Here is a 15,693-nt window from a genome sequence, read left to right as displayed (position 1 = left end):
CGTATTTCTTTCTGGTTATGGATTTCAACATGAAAGATTTATCCATATGGATAAAACAAAAGAAACGCGCGCATTTTTTTTTTGTTTGAATTTTGAATCTTTTCTTTTTTTTTGAATAACAACTATATTGCACGTCTAAATACACGCCCAAAAAAAAAATAGATTTGGGCGTAATGAACTATGAGATTAGCAGGGATAGATGTTTGGTTGTTTTGTTCTGCGAGAATGATGATTCATTCACCCCTGATATAAAAAAAATTTGTTCGATGTTTACGAAGATGATGATGATGACCATCGTCGATCTTTGGATATGGTAGAATATGGTGAATAATGATCATTGAAAATTGTTCTGATCGAATATGAATCATGGAAAAAACAAAACAAGACAAACAGACATTATCCATGCATGTTATGGGTTATGGGTTAGTCAGACCTAAAACAACATTCTTCTTCTTTTCTATCTTTCCAAATGGACGTCCAATATATACAAATCATCATCATTGAATGAAATTGTTATGCTCACTCTCAGCTTTCAAGTCTCTTAATATTAATGGTGTGGTGATGTCTGCATTCATGTTGTGCAGACATTTAACTCAATACCGTACACACGGATTTATATACAACAAAAAAAAACACTCATAGAAAAACTGGTAGATTGATTGGTGGCTCTTTTTTTTTCTTGTTATTTTTTTTTCTTCTTCTTTTGGTTTGTCAATATTTGTTGCCCCTTATTTTTTTATTGCACACGTTTTACAATTAAAAGCAATAATCATCATTATTATTAAAATAAAATAATCTTTGGCCATTGATTAAAAAAAAATATGGCCATCAATTTTTATAAATATCATGATCAAATTGTTCAAGCATATAAAGAAGTATTGGATGCTAAATGTCCAATTAATTGGTTTGTTTGTTTATTATGATTCTGTACATATTATAGAATCAATTATTTTTTTTTTTAAATATCAATATTTACAGGGCATTATTTGGATATGAAAAACAATCGAATGATTTAATGTTAATCACAAAAGGTGATACTGGTCTTGAAGAACTTTATGAAGAATTTAGCCAAAGTAAAATTTTATATGCATTCTGTGAAGTTAAAGATGATTCATTAAATATTCGAAGATATTTGCTCATCAATTGGGTAATCTTATCAATTAAAAGCTTATAAAAAAAGGGGTTAATGATTGATTTGTTTGTTTTTTTGTTTGTACAGCAAGGCGAATGTGCACCGCTACAACGTAAAGGTGTCTGTATGAATCATTTTGCTGATGTTCGTAGTTTTTTTAAAGATGCTAATATCGTATTGAATGCTCGACATGAAGATGATGTCGAACCAGAAGTGTTGATGCAGCATGTTAATAAATTAGCCTCAAGAATCAGAATCGATAAACAAACAAATGGTGGTAGCATACATCCGACTACAAATGGTAACGATAATCATGATGATGATGATCATGATAATTCAAAACCGGTAGGCACCAATTATCAACGAACAGTAGCACAGCGTGAAATATCATTAAAAGAACGTGAACGATTCTGGAATCAACAGAAACAAGAAGAAGAACAACGATTAAAAGAAGAAAAATTGAAACAATCGGCTAATCGTTTTGATATGAAAGCCGAATTACAACGTAATTGTCAAACAACAACTACTGGTCAAGAATCGCCAATCAAAACTAACCAAAGTCAATTATTACGTAAAGAACGTATGGAAGAGGCCAAATCTTTGATTTCTAAAAACAGTATAAGTAATGCACGGGCATTTTTTGAACAAAATTCTTCTACATCCGCAATACAACAGCAGCAACAGCTCAATTGTCAATCACAATCAACAAAATCATCGACAGCAGCTTCAAATTATGTAAATCATGTACAATCGATGTTATTGCAAAAGCAACCTGAACATACCGAACCAGAACAGCAACATCAACCACAAGAACAACAACAACAACAACAACCGATCTCTTTTAATAGTGAAGAAGTGGATGATGTTGTTGAAAAAGTTATTGAATCAAATCAGAATAGCAATGATGGTGGTGAAGATGAATCTTCAAGTGATGAATCGTTTCATACGAATCCAGTCGATGATCAACAACAACAACAGCAATATGGCTATTATAATGAACCAAGACAACTGGAAAACATTGAAGAAGAACAAAGTAAGTGTTAAACAAAACAAAAAAAATCAATACAATGAAATAATACCTTTTTTAATGATAATTGTTTTTTTTTTTGTAGATGAAGAAGATGATGAATCAAACAAAAGAAAAGATGAATTAGAAACAGTTTCACAAGGATTACGTGCAAAAGCACTTTATGATTATCAAGCAGCTGATGATACTGAAATTAGTTTTGATCCTGATGATATTATTACACATATTGAACAGATTGATGCTGGATGGTGGCAAGGACTATCACCAAATGGTGCCTATGGATTATTTCCAGCCAATTATGTTGAACTTTTGGACAATTGATAAACAACTAAGATCCAACAATAACAACAACAACAACCGAAGCAGCAACATAGAATCTGTTATGATTTTTTTTATTTATTTTTATTTTCATTTTTTTCTTTTCTTTTTTGCTTGTTTATCCGTCGATTTTTGCATCGATTATTGATATTTACATTAAATGATTTCTTCTTATTATTATTATTGATGAATATGATCTTCAATCTTGATGATAATGTTTGTTAAATATTTTAACCAATCATTTGATGTAGAATTATCATTAAGATTACAATTGTAATCAAAAATGGCAAAAAATTCTTTTTTAATTTGGCGATTTTGTAACCATTCATCAATCGATTTGTTTGGTAATTGTTCGGAAAGTTTTTTATTCGAACTACTACTAGTTTCTTCAAGACTAAAAATTGATCCATTTGATGATATTTGACTATATTTTCGATCAGGTTTACTCGGGTAAACTTTTGATACCATATTTATAGCATTAAATGTTTCTGATGATTTCTAAGATTAAAAAATGAAAATGTAAGGCATTATTTTCAATCAGCTTAATAAAACTTACCTGATGAAAGTGTATTGAATCGGACCAACATGCATAAACAAAAAAGAATTGATAATGTCGCCAAAAAACTAGATTCTGATTCTGTTGTATAGCTCGAATATAGGCATCTTGTAATAATTGACTATAAAGAATATGAATATCAGCCTCAATAATGTTACGATGATCTTGAATAAAATGATTATCAATACGATCGACCAATATGAATGCCAATAAATTGCTGTATACCTGTAAACCTTGTAAATTATTTAACAAGGTTACATTACTTGAATATTTTAATCGAATAAAATCCAAACAGCTTTTAAAATTATTCATTCGGCCAATTTGATTGGAAATAGTTTGACTTAGTTGATGTTTACGATCAATAACCAATTGATTGGAATCATCGATTTGTCCATATAATGTTTTGAATACTTTTTCATATGTTTGATGAAGATTGTCTAACAACACCGAAAATATTCGATCTGTTTGTTCTTTGATTAACTGATCGGTTTGACTAGATCTATGGCTATGTGCTTGTTTAGCTAAACGATTCAGATTCTCTAATGAATCCATATTAAAAAGATGTTGTCGTCGTGGAAATGTTTCATCAAAATTTCGACACAAATATCGATCCATACTACGTATACATTTGATTAGATAATCGATTGAACGTTTTGCATTTTGTCGCCAATCAATAACAGTAGTTCGATAACCTGTTACCGAATTGATCAACGATGGTAATGAAATAATTAACAATGAAGAAATTTCGCTCAAACAAATTACATATAGATCTTCACTGATTAGAATTTTTCTGTACACATGTGGAACAGGTATAAAAGATGATGATGATTGAAGAAATACTAGACGTTGTGATTCAATTGAATAAGTTTGAATCGTATCGTTTTGTTTATCACAAGATGAGCTGGTTTTTGCAAGCAAAATTATCATACATAAATCATTTGGTTTTAATCGAACTCTAGTACTGCTGTATTTTTAAAATGGAGGGAGAGGGGACGAGATTAAAAAACAATAATCATTCATTCGACAAAACCAAACAAAACCAAACCGAACTTACCTTTCATATTTATAAACCAATTTATCACGATATAGAATGAAACAAAATGAAAATGTTTCTTTATGTTGAACATTTGCATCAAGTTTGAAAATTTTTTCCAATTTATTTGTTAATCGTTGACAAAGTTGATTAATATGATAACCAACATATAGTTTTTCGATACTCTATATGATAATTAATAATGTCAAAATTGAATAAATTAAAAATTCGATTAACCTGCCTTGATTATAAATGAAATTTGTAATGAATTTTCATTCCATTCATTTAACATTGAAAATAATGTTTGTTGAATTGATTGATTTTTAGCCACCAAATATAAACCATTACCCGCCATAAATATGGTGGCTGCACAAAATGCATTAACTTTAAATTGATATTGTAAGATGAGAGTATTTTCTGTTTGTTCATCAGTAGTATCATCATCATGATCGTTATGATGGTCTGTTTTAATTGTTGTTTGATGATCGTGTTGACAGATTAGATGCATGAAAATAAACTCTTGATACTAATTGAGGGATGAAAGAAGAAAAAAAAATCAAAAAGTAAATAATACGAATAATAATCAATTTATGATGATAATAAATATACACTATTCGTTTACATTTTTACGGACTACATAAGTATCAGGTATCTGATCGAAACGGTATTGACAACAAACATCATTATCATCATTATTATCATTATTATTATGGCCATTACATTCACGAAACATTGAAACATAAGGAGTTAGGTAAACTGAAAGCCAATTATGAACATTATTGTCACTATCTTCATCATCGTCATCATTATCGTTATCATCATTAGATTCGTAACCATTCAACATATCATCTTTCTGGCCATTTACATTGGAAAATTGTAGTAGAATTTGTCGAAATTGTTGATCACAATGACTGAATATAAGATTATCTTTTGGATCAAAAATAATAAACGAACTCATCGTATTTTTTTTGTCGAATGAATCGGGTGATTGAAAGGAAATTTTTTTTAACAAACAACATACGAAAATGTCGATCCAATTTATCCACTTGTTATTTGTTTGTTGTTCGACATGATGCTTCGTATACTGGCCTTTTGTATACAAGTTTGTTTCAACATAAAGCTATGCATCATCAACATCAACATTATCGATACGAGCAACTATAGCTTAAGATGAGTGTTGTTGTTATTATTATTATTGTCGTTTTTGTTGTTGTTGTTGTTATTGTTGATGATGATTATGATGTTCGATTAGATAATTGCCACTTTTTTTTTGTTTGGAAGCCATCATATCAGCCGTATATGGTGAGCAATACTCGATAATATCAGAAGTCGTATATTTCATTTGATGTTCAAAATATACATTATTTAATTGGCATCCATATAACAAAAAAAAAAAAACAAACAATAAAATAGACAATAATGTCCATTCATTCATTAGAATTCTTTCGGGTCATGTAATTTGCTTTGCATGATTATTGATAAGATTTGTTGATTGAACAAAATTGATTGATTGATCGATAGCTAATGATTGAATGTTTTACCAGACCAGATCAAAATTATCTTAACACGAGACCATTGACGTCATTGATGTCTTTCGCTTTTTTAAAATGATTATTATTATTGACATTATCGTAAAATCAAGATTGAATCGAATGTTTTTTTTTTTTTTTTGTAATCGGAAATGTGCAAAAAAAAAATTTCTTCAACTTGTGTTGCCATCTATGAATCTATTTGATTACTTCTAATTGAGTTTTTTGACACAAGATGACAGCAGTTTGATTTGAGATTATTTTTTAAATGAAATTTTAAAATTTAAAAATTTTAAACAATTTAAAGAGAATTTTATCAATTTCTTTTTTTTTATTTATTTATTTAGTAAGAATAATCTTTCGCATTGCATTATTAATAAATGAACCTAAATACAATATACGTTCATTTGGATAATTTGGTGATGAAATTTCACGTACTTCAGTCATTTTCGTACATTTATCATCAATAAAACTATTAAGAAATTTACCATTCTGATCGATTTCCAACATTAAACATCCTGGTTTTTCAACAATAGTATGTATTTTAAATGTTTTCAAAAGTTCAGCTGCATATTCGAGCCTTTCAAAAGGTATAAATTGATAAATAAATTCCAATATTTTACCAAACAAATGAAGTGATCTTATTATAAATCGTCGAATCGATGGATATCTCATCATAATATCGGATGAAAAATCTGGATTCGTTTCGCATCGTGGTCTTAACATTGCTAACCAAAATGTTTGACCATTTGCACTTAAACGAATATTATCCGTTTCTGATGCCATATGACTAATAATATTAATCATTTTAGGTTTTCCATTATTATTATCAAATGTACATTTACGAATAGAACGATTTCCAATATCGGAAAAAATAAAACCATTCTTATTACCGGGTAAACTTTCAATACCATTTGGAAATATAAGACCATCTTCAAGTACATCCAATTTACCGGTATCAGTATCATAACGTAATATTCTTCCCGTTCTATCTGGTTCAGCTAAAATGAAAACAAAATTTTCAAGCGTATATTTTGAACTTACATCGGTTATGTAAAGAATATGGCCACCAGTAGATTTTTCATACAGGGCAATATCATCGAAAAAAATACTTGTAGCACCAATTTGACCAGTTTGATCAATATCAAATACAAGATCAATAATGGGTGATGATGTAAATACATTTTTAACACGATAAATACCAAAATAAGGTTCGACTATCCATAAATTACCTTTTGAATCAAATTTCATTCCTAATGGTCTTGAAATACGTGTATAATTACTTGCAGCTAATTGTTTATCATTAACTAAACGAAACAGACGTTTAACATTTGCAGGATTATTTAGATCAAATTCATAAAGATAACCATCCAATGCACCGGTTATCATTTTTCCATTTTTATAACCAATTGATTCTGGACCAGGTATTTCAGCTACAATTGATGAATATTTCATTTTTAATGTTGATTTATAATCATCAAGTGTTGCCGGTAATGGTATATTAACAGCTTCAGTATTAATATCAAACATTATTGATTCTGGTGTTAACATAATAAATGCAATAAACATTGTTAACATTACAGTTATTTTGAATATAAATTTGGCTAAACATTTTAATGCCATGACTAGTTGAAAATTATTTTTTGTTGTTGGTCGTCGTATTGAATCTTGTTACCCTTTCTCGTTTTGGTGGAATGACAAATATGTTGAAAAGAGACAAGTGATGAATAAATGTTTGAATAATGATGATTTATTTTTGTCGAATACAAAATGAAAATCAATCAATCAATCAATCAATCGATCAATGTCATTTGATGAAAAAATAATTTGAATCACTACTTTCTTATATTCAAAACATTATCAAATTTGTTTTCTTTTTTTATATATCAAAATTTACAGTTAGCTTGTTTTTTTTCATCTTTTTTTATATTTCTGGGTACTTTTTTGTTTCATTGATTGTCGATTTTTTTGTGATTGTATAAATCAGAGATTGTCAGGGTTTTTTTTCACACACTATTGAAAATCAAATCAAACCCAAATCAATATTAAATATGGATAAAGAGAGAGAGAGAGAGAGAGCAAGAGATAAAATACCAACAACAGCCAACAGTAGTATATACAGACATTTTGACTTGTTGTTGTTGTTTTTGTTCGTTTTCCGTCATTGAAAATTGAAAACATTGATTTTTTCATGTGTTTTAAAATTGAAATTTAACAGTAAAAAATATGTACAAAAAAACAAAAAAAAAAAATAACCCACCATAATCATCATTATCATCACACAACACATTTACAATTTTGCAATTACATCATTATATAAACGTGTATTTGGAAGACAAAAGCAAAGCGAAAATTAATGTTTAAAACATTTGTCTTTTCTTCTCTTTTTTGGATGGAAAAAAAAGTTGTACAAAATTTCATTCGTAATAGAAAAAAAAAAGATGTTTTTTGGCTTTCTTCTTCTTCTTCGGAAAAAAAACATTGATATTTGGATCGAAAACTTGAAATCCAAAACCCTAATTTGTAATCGATTTTAATCAACTTTTTCTTTCTCTCTCTCTCTCGCTCGGATTTCTCTTTCTTTCTTTTTTTTTTTCTGTGATAAAGATTTAAAGTTTCGTTTCCCTTTTTTGTAGTATTATTTTTGTCTACATCTAATCATGATGAATCTATCGTTTTGAAAGCTTTTTTTCTCTCTCTCTCTCTCTTTTTGCTTCTAATAACCGCCAGAGATAAATGATAGCAGCTGAGATAAGATTTTTTTTTTGTTATCCATTCGTTTGATCGATGTTTGACGATGATTTGTTGAAACAGAGAAAAAAAGAATTTTGTTTGTTTTTTTACAAACAAACAGCAACAAAACACCAATCCTGAATGATTGAAAGAATTGAAATTAATTGTTTTTAAATCAGATTAAATAGACAATTCGATCGATCGATCGATCGATTCGATGATTGTGATTGATTTTTTTGCATCGATCAACATCATTGATCATGATGAATCGATCGATTGCGATTGTCCATTATTCTGTTAATTTAATTTGTAGTTTTTTTTTAATTCTGTTGATTATCATCATCAACATTTTCAAATATTAATCGGTTTTTCGTTTCGTTGAAATCTTCAGTTTTTATTTTGGATCGGGTTCATGATGGACGATCGATCGATCGATTGATTGATGGATCAGTTTTCTATGTTGCATTAAGTGTTTATCTGCTAGCTAATTGTCCGGGTTAATTCTTTTTTGTCGAATCATCATCAATAATGTTTCCCACACACACACATTTAAAAGCATCATAATCATCTTGTCTTGTTTTTTTTTGATCTTTTGATTCGAAAATGAATTACTGAAAGAAAAAAATGTTCGGATTGATTTGATAATTGACCCTTTTTACTGGCCAAAACACATCAGTATTTTTGTTGTTAAATAAAGTTTTAGTTGCAAAATTTCAATCAAATATTGAAACAACCAAAAAGTTTCATTTGATAATGTGAAGATGAAACAAGTGGAACGTGTCATTCATACATGTCACGATTATTAGTATTTTTGGCCACACAAAATGTTTGAATTCCATTCGCTGGTTTTAAAACGAAAAAAAAAGAATATTTGTTACAAAAGTTTCTGTGATAAAAGAGTTGTTATAAGTTTCAATGTTTTCTTTTCGTTGATGGTTCATTATCAGAAACAATGAAACAAAAACAAAAAACTCTTGATACATATCGGCTAATGTAAACACAAAACATATGTTTGTCTTGACTTGGAGAAAACAAAAAGAAGAAGACTTTATTTGCTAAAGAATGTATGCCTTAAAGGCTTTCTGTTATTTAAACATCATCATCATTATCATCATTTGGAAAACAAGTTACACAACAGTGTTAAAATAGTCAAACTATGTTTTAAAGAATATAAGAGAGACAATCAATTTAATACAAAGACAAGATATTCTTTGATAATGTTACAAGTTTAATATTTGAAAATTTCATATGGCGTGTGTGTGTGTGGGGGCCAGTGACAAAAACAAAGCGAAAAAAAAGTTCACAAACACAAATCTAAAAGTTTTTTCTTTTTCTTTCCAATTCTGTAGTTGTTTTTTCTTTCGGAAAAAATCATCGAAAACAATTCATTCATTCAGTTTTTTTTTTTTTTTTTTTTGGTAAATGAATCTCATTTCATCTTAAAATAACGATAATGTTAAGCAATACAGAGATCCATACCAAATTGATGTTTTCCCTTCGTCGTTGTCGTTGATGATGATGATTATTATTATTATTATTATCATTTATCTCCAGAGACAAACTACTGCGACTACTGCTACTTGGTCCAATAAAATAAAATGAACATGGATGTAACAACAACAATAAAAACAAAAAAATTGAATAGAATCCAATAGAATCCAAGACAATCCAAGCTAAGCAAAGCCGTCATCATCATCATAATTTTTAACTGACTTGGATCAAAATTCTTGTTTTGTTTTGTTTTTTGTTTTGCCAGAAACCAAAATCTTTTTTCAAAAAAGGATAACATCAGTTGAAGAAAAAAGTAAATTGGATCTTATTTTTTGGTGTTGTTAAGCTTTTTCAATAATTTAACATCAAAAAAGATGAAGATTTTTTTCCCCCGCAAAAATAGATATGGAAAATGTATTTTTGTCCATCAAGAACATGGCGGGAAAATAAAAATTTGTTACCGAAAAATTCTACAAATGAATTGATGATAATCAGTTGGTCGGTTGGTGATAATGAATGGTGGCCAAGAGAAAAAATGATTGATGAAAAAACGACGATGAATATCGATTGTATCGATTAATTCGTTTTTTTCTTCCTGTGGGATTGATAAATGAAATTATCGATGAAATCATATCGTAAAAAAGAGAGAGATTATATGAAAACCATAAAAGGCTTATGATATGCAAATGAAAACGACAATGACATTATTATGATTTCTTTTTTTTTTTGTTTGTCAATGAATTAATCATTGTCGTCATGGAAGAAGAAGAAGAAAAAAAAAGTTTTTGGTTTCTGGTTTCTGGATCGATGGATTGTTTTTTTTCTTCTATTTATTATCGCTGCTGCTCACTTATCTTTGATTTTGAAACATTTTCAGCTTTTTTCCATCAGGATGATGGTGGTGTTTTGATAAATTGTTTCATTATTTGATTAAAAAGGAAAAGGAATAATCAAAAAAAAATTCATAAAATCTGTTATCGTTTGAACATTGTTTGTGAATGGGATTCGAATTTTATTTATGCTTGTTTGGCTAATTTTCAAATGTTAACACTCTAATGATGATATCACTTTTATGAATGATAAAATTTTCAAAATTTTCAAAAAAAAACAAAAAAAAAATTTTTTAATCTCATTTTCAGTGAAATTGAATTTTGTTTTATTTTCTTCAGAAAAAAATAAGCTAATGAACAATCAGTTGACTGTTGAAGAACAAAATCCTCTTAATTTAACGGAGGGAAAAAAATCTTAAATTTTGCATCTTAAAATGATCAGAATCACAGAATTTATTATTTAAATTTGGGTTTTTCTTTTCTTCTGGAAAAAGAATCCAAAATCAATGGAAGAAGAAATAAACAAAACTGAAAATCCTAAATAATTTAACCCGAAATGATTCCATTCGAAGTACAACATTCAATTGATTGAATCAATGATGATGATACATGCAGAAATTAGGAATTTTTGTTTTGAATTGATTTGATACTGATTCTAGATGGCTAGAATTTTCTCTCTCTCCCTCTCTGTCTGTGATGTAAACTTAACAAATCAATGTTGTTGTTGTTGCTGTTGATAAAGACTTTGTCATTTTGTATGAATTTGTGAATAGTGAAAAAAAGCAAACAAAAAAACTTTAATTAAACCAAAATTCATTCAATCGCAATTGAATTCAAATTTCATTCAACATAATTCGGACAACAGATTTGTTAACAACAACAACCGAAGAAAAGAGATGAAAATCAATTTCAAAGTTTAGTTTAGTTTATTATTTTGCTACTGTAACGGTTATGTGATGGTCAATCATTTTGTTTTAGATTGAATTGGATTGGTTGTTGAGATAGACAGCACAGAATGAATGGAATGAGAAAGCAAAATGCAATAAGTAATTAGGCAATGGAATTCAAACAAACAAGACATTTAAAATGTATGTTTGTATGTTGGAAAAAAGGGGAAAAAGCAGTTCAAATTCTTTTGCATGACGATTCTGTATATGTTTGACGATTTATTCAAAATGAGACTTTTATCGACTTTTCATAGCAATAAGCAAATGAACCAAATACACTCAATGTGTGTTTTAGTCTGAAAAAAAGAGTCATAGATTTTTTTTTGGTTTCATGAACGTGGATTCTTTCGTTTTTTCGCTTCTTTTCGATCCAGTCGATTCCAAATGAAACACAGACATAAATTCTGGATTCTGCTCCATACGCTGTGGATGAATAAAATGACGACGACGACTACGAAATGACGAAAAATTATTCAGTAGTTATCATTCAACTGAAACAACAACAACAACAACGATAATGATATAACCATTTTCTCAATCTGTAAAATAATTTAATTTTTTTGTTTTCTGTCAATCAAAAATTGTCTAAAAATGTCAAAATTTGTCTTTAGGGCCATAAAAATCATCATAATTTTTTCCAGTTTTTTCTTTCCAGTTTGTGATTGAATTCAACAAAAAATTTCACCTAGCTTGTGTACGACACATCATCAATTTATTTTTGTGGTTAAAAAAACAACTAAGAAATTGGTGAAACATTGCCGGAAAGATTCCAGATTCATTCATTGATTAATTGATTCTACGATACAAAGTTTTCTCCGGCCATATTTCAATGTCGACACGTTTCATCAGATGAAAAAAAACCATTGTTTTTTCTTTCATAATTTCAACCCAATCAATGAAATCATTTTGGGTTTTTTGTTGTGCAAACAACAACAACGAAACAAAAATAGTAATTACCATCAATGGGTAAAGACTGCAACTACAAACAAACAAACAAACAGAATCCAAAAACAGAATAAGTGTTTTTTATTGTTTGGTATTATATTTGTGGTTTGTTTTTTATTATAGTTTTTCGATTCAATTCACAGACAACAACAACAACAAACAACGAATAAAAATCCTGAAAACAACATTTAAATGTGTGTGTGTGTGGTAATAATACCCAACCAACGACGACGATTATAAATAGTAAAATTGAAAACACATAGGAAAATAAAAAACACAGAAAATCCAACAACAAAGGAAGAAAAAAATAACTAATTAAACCAAGTCAATTAATCAAAGCTTATCATGTTTTTTCCATGCATAATATTTTATACGAAAGAGAGAAAATCTACAAACAGCAAACTACAACAGCAAACTACAACTACTGAATGATTCTTTCTCTCTCTCTCATTTACAAACACACCAAAATCAATGTTTCTTGTTTTTTTTTTTTTTTTTTTTTTTTTGTTGAAAACAACAGATTTTTTTCCAGATTCATTCAGATTTTATATCCCAAAACAACAACAAAACAACAACAACAACAACAATATTATTAAACCACGATTCATTTTACGTGTGTTTAGTGTGTTTAGTGTGTGTGATTATTAGTGATTATTATTACTATGTGAATATTCACAATAAATTCAAGTTTCTTCTTACCCTTTCATTTTGGCTGCTCATCCATTCTATCATTATCATCATCATCATCATCATTAGTATAATGATCATAATGACCATCATCATTATCATTATGATGATGATGATGAATTTTGTTGGATAATTGGCGCGTAAAGAATATTTTTTAAATATTTTAAATCACTTCACTTTACTTTCTTCAAATTAATCAATTATTTTCTTCACGTTTAATCATTCAACAATTTTAATAATTTTTTGGTGTGGTTTTCATAAGAAAAAAAATACAATGACAATTTTAATCAAGAAAATCATTGATCATTTGACAAAATAATTATTCAGGTATGTAGATGCTATTTTGGTTCCATCCGGATTTGAGTTTATACCTCGCTAGTACCACAGCCAGAAAAAAAAATCACCACCAAATTAAAGCTAATCCAAAATTCTACCCGAACTCGATATCACAATATTTATGAATCCAGAAAAAAAACAAGTCCAGAAAAACGGAAAGAAAAAAACTGTATATACCGGGATATCATCAAAAATTTAACACACAAAGTACCCACCCAGCCAAAAAAACCCATTCTATCAATTATTCAGGTCATTTTCAATGTTTCCAAAGCAAAAAAAAAAATGCCAGAAAAACATACAGAAAAAAAACCAAAATATCAAAAGCCAAATATGAAAAACAGCAGCAGGATACAGGTGTAGAGGATAAATGATTATGAAAAAAATTATTATTTCTAGCCCAATTCTATGGTCAACAATATTATCTAACACTGCAGCACACCATACACAGAACAACAACAACAATCTTATCATCTTATCATCATAGGAATTCGGGCCATTTCGTTATTCTTATTCTATGATTCTATGATCCACGAAAATGGTTTTCCAAAAACAAAAAAAAAACCTATTTTTCCATTCTTTTGATTATTATTTTTTGATTTTGAGATTTTTTCTCTTCTTCTTCTTTTTTCTTTTTCGGATTTTGGCAAAAACAAAAGAAAGAAAACACTCAATATGATGATGATGATGTCCATGTTGTCAAAATAAAAATGAACAAAAAAAAATCATTGAAGAAAACAGAATCGAAAAACAAAAAAAAAAATAATGATAATAAACACACCATGTTGATGATAGAATCGTTGAAAAATTAATAAACTAAACAAGATATTGCTGTTTACGGTAGCTGCTGCTGCTGCTGCTGTTTTTGATAACAGATAAAAAATTCTTACAAAAAAAAATTCTTATGATAAATGTTTGAAAGAAAAAAAAATGACCGGTCCTGGCTGTTTTGCCATAAGATTATTTTCTTTATTTGATCGTTTTTTTTTTCTTTTTCTGGTATCTTGGATTGTTGTTGTTGTTGTTGTAGGTGTAAGAGTCTAGTTGGAAAAGAAACTAAACACATAAAATTAATTAAAAGTAAGATAAGGTACGTCATTTAAGGTAAAATCAAGGTAAAATCATATCTCGATGTAGTAGATGATGGCTAAGTGAATGGCAAACAAACAAACGATTTTTTAATGATTTTTTCTATGCTTCTTAAAAGACTGTGTGTAATTCTGATCTAATGTAATCTCTTCAGTAACAACAACATTCAAAGAATCAAAGAAATATAAAAACTAACTAAGATAATTTCTTTGGTAATTAATACGAAACAACGTTCAAACATTGCATGAATACACGGTAAAAACAGAAGAAAAAAAACAGGAAACCTAATACCGACTTAGTCTTTTTCTGCTTTCAGTGTTATCTATTCGGATACCATGTTTGTAAAAAAAATTCTTCTCAAAAATTCATTAACACCGGAATTTTTTCTTTTTTTCGCTGAAGATAATGATGCATCATCGAATCTTAAAAACAGTAGCATCATTTGATTTTGATGATTCTGATGATGATCATTTAATGATGCTAAAATTAAAGCTAAAATCTTTTCTGTACCAGGAAACAAGAATGAATGTTTCAATGAAAAAAAAAATAAATGCGTAGGTTGTTTGGACCCAAATGAACAAAAATTAGTGAAAAAAAGGGGTAATTGTTTGAACCAAGAAAAATCAAAATGAATTTTTTGACAGGCGAAAAAAAAATTTGCATATTTTTTTTCCTCTGATGCATCTGAATAATCAAATTAAAAATTAAAAAAAAACTAAAAATTCATACTTTTTTTTGCTTTGCTCCATTTCCAGAAAACATCCATGACAACTATGATGATGATGATGCGGATGATGTAATGTTGCTGTGGCTGTTTCTACATTTTCTTCTTCTTCTTCTTCTTGGATCATTGGATTCATCACTTTATCGATGAAACAACATGATTTGTGTGGCTGTGTAAAAAACAAAAAAAAAACATTCATTGTAAATCCGGTCGAATAATTTAAAATAAAATATGATGATGATGATGACGTGTTTGTTTGTTGTTTGTGTCGGTGTGTCAAAAGTTTCAATGTTTCAATGGATTCTGTCATCATCATCAT

General features: G+C 28.6%; 3 protein-coding genes across 4 annotated transcripts; 1 reads left to right on the top strand and 2 right to left on the bottom strand.

Moving 5' to 3' along the window:
* Positions 1-141: 141 nt before the first annotated feature.
* Positions 142-2,657, top strand: Abp1 (Actin binding protein 1). Its single transcript, XM_027338021.2, has 4 exons — positions 142-904; positions 979-1,147; positions 1,220-2,165; positions 2,245-2,657. Exons 1-4 carry the CDS (start codon positions 822-824, stop codon positions 2,478-2,480), a joined length of 1,434 nt encoding a protein of 477 aa, XP_027193822.2. The 5' UTR covers positions 142-821; the 3' UTR covers positions 2,481-2,657.
* Positions 2,537-15,550, bottom strand: LOC113788561 (uncharacterized). Of its 2 annotated transcripts, none has more exons than XM_075819737.1 (5): positions 15,380-15,550; positions 4,308-4,592; positions 4,088-4,251; positions 3,034-3,997; positions 2,537-2,975 (listed from the first exon to the last, which is right to left on the bottom strand). In XM_075819737.1, the coding sequence occupies exons 1-5, from the start codon at positions 15,410-15,412 to the stop codon at positions 2,658-2,660; spliced, it is 1,764 nt and encodes a 587-aa protein (XP_075675852.1). In that variant the 5' UTR covers positions 15,413-15,550; the 3' UTR covers positions 2,537-2,657. The 2 variants fall into 2 exon arrangements, with proteins under 2 accessions (XP_075675852.1, XP_075675851.1); XM_075819736.1 differs by lacking the exon at positions 15,380-15,550 and adding an exon at positions 4,689-5,715.
* On the bottom strand, positions 5,902-7,457 carry LOC113788565 (adipocyte plasma membrane-associated protein-like). The gene has a single exon (XM_027338027.2). It carries the CDS (start codon positions 7,216-7,218, stop codon positions 5,935-5,937), a length of 1,284 nt encoding a protein of 427 aa, XP_027193828.2. The 5' UTR covers positions 7,219-7,457; the 3' UTR covers positions 5,902-5,934.
* Positions 15,551-15,693: the final 143 nt, after the last annotated feature.

The sequence above is a fragment of the Dermatophagoides pteronyssinus genome, unplaced genomic scaffold (genome assembly GCF_027571235.1).
Source record: "Dermatophagoides pteronyssinus isolate colony J.1.1.1.1 unplaced genomic scaffold, Derpt_VIB-CSIC_2022.12 sq0004, whole genome shotgun sequence".
Taxonomy (NCBI): domain Eukaryota; kingdom Metazoa; phylum Arthropoda; class Arachnida; order Sarcoptiformes; family Pyroglyphidae; genus Dermatophagoides; species Dermatophagoides pteronyssinus.
This window is presented reverse-complemented; position numbering and strand designations above follow the sequence as displayed.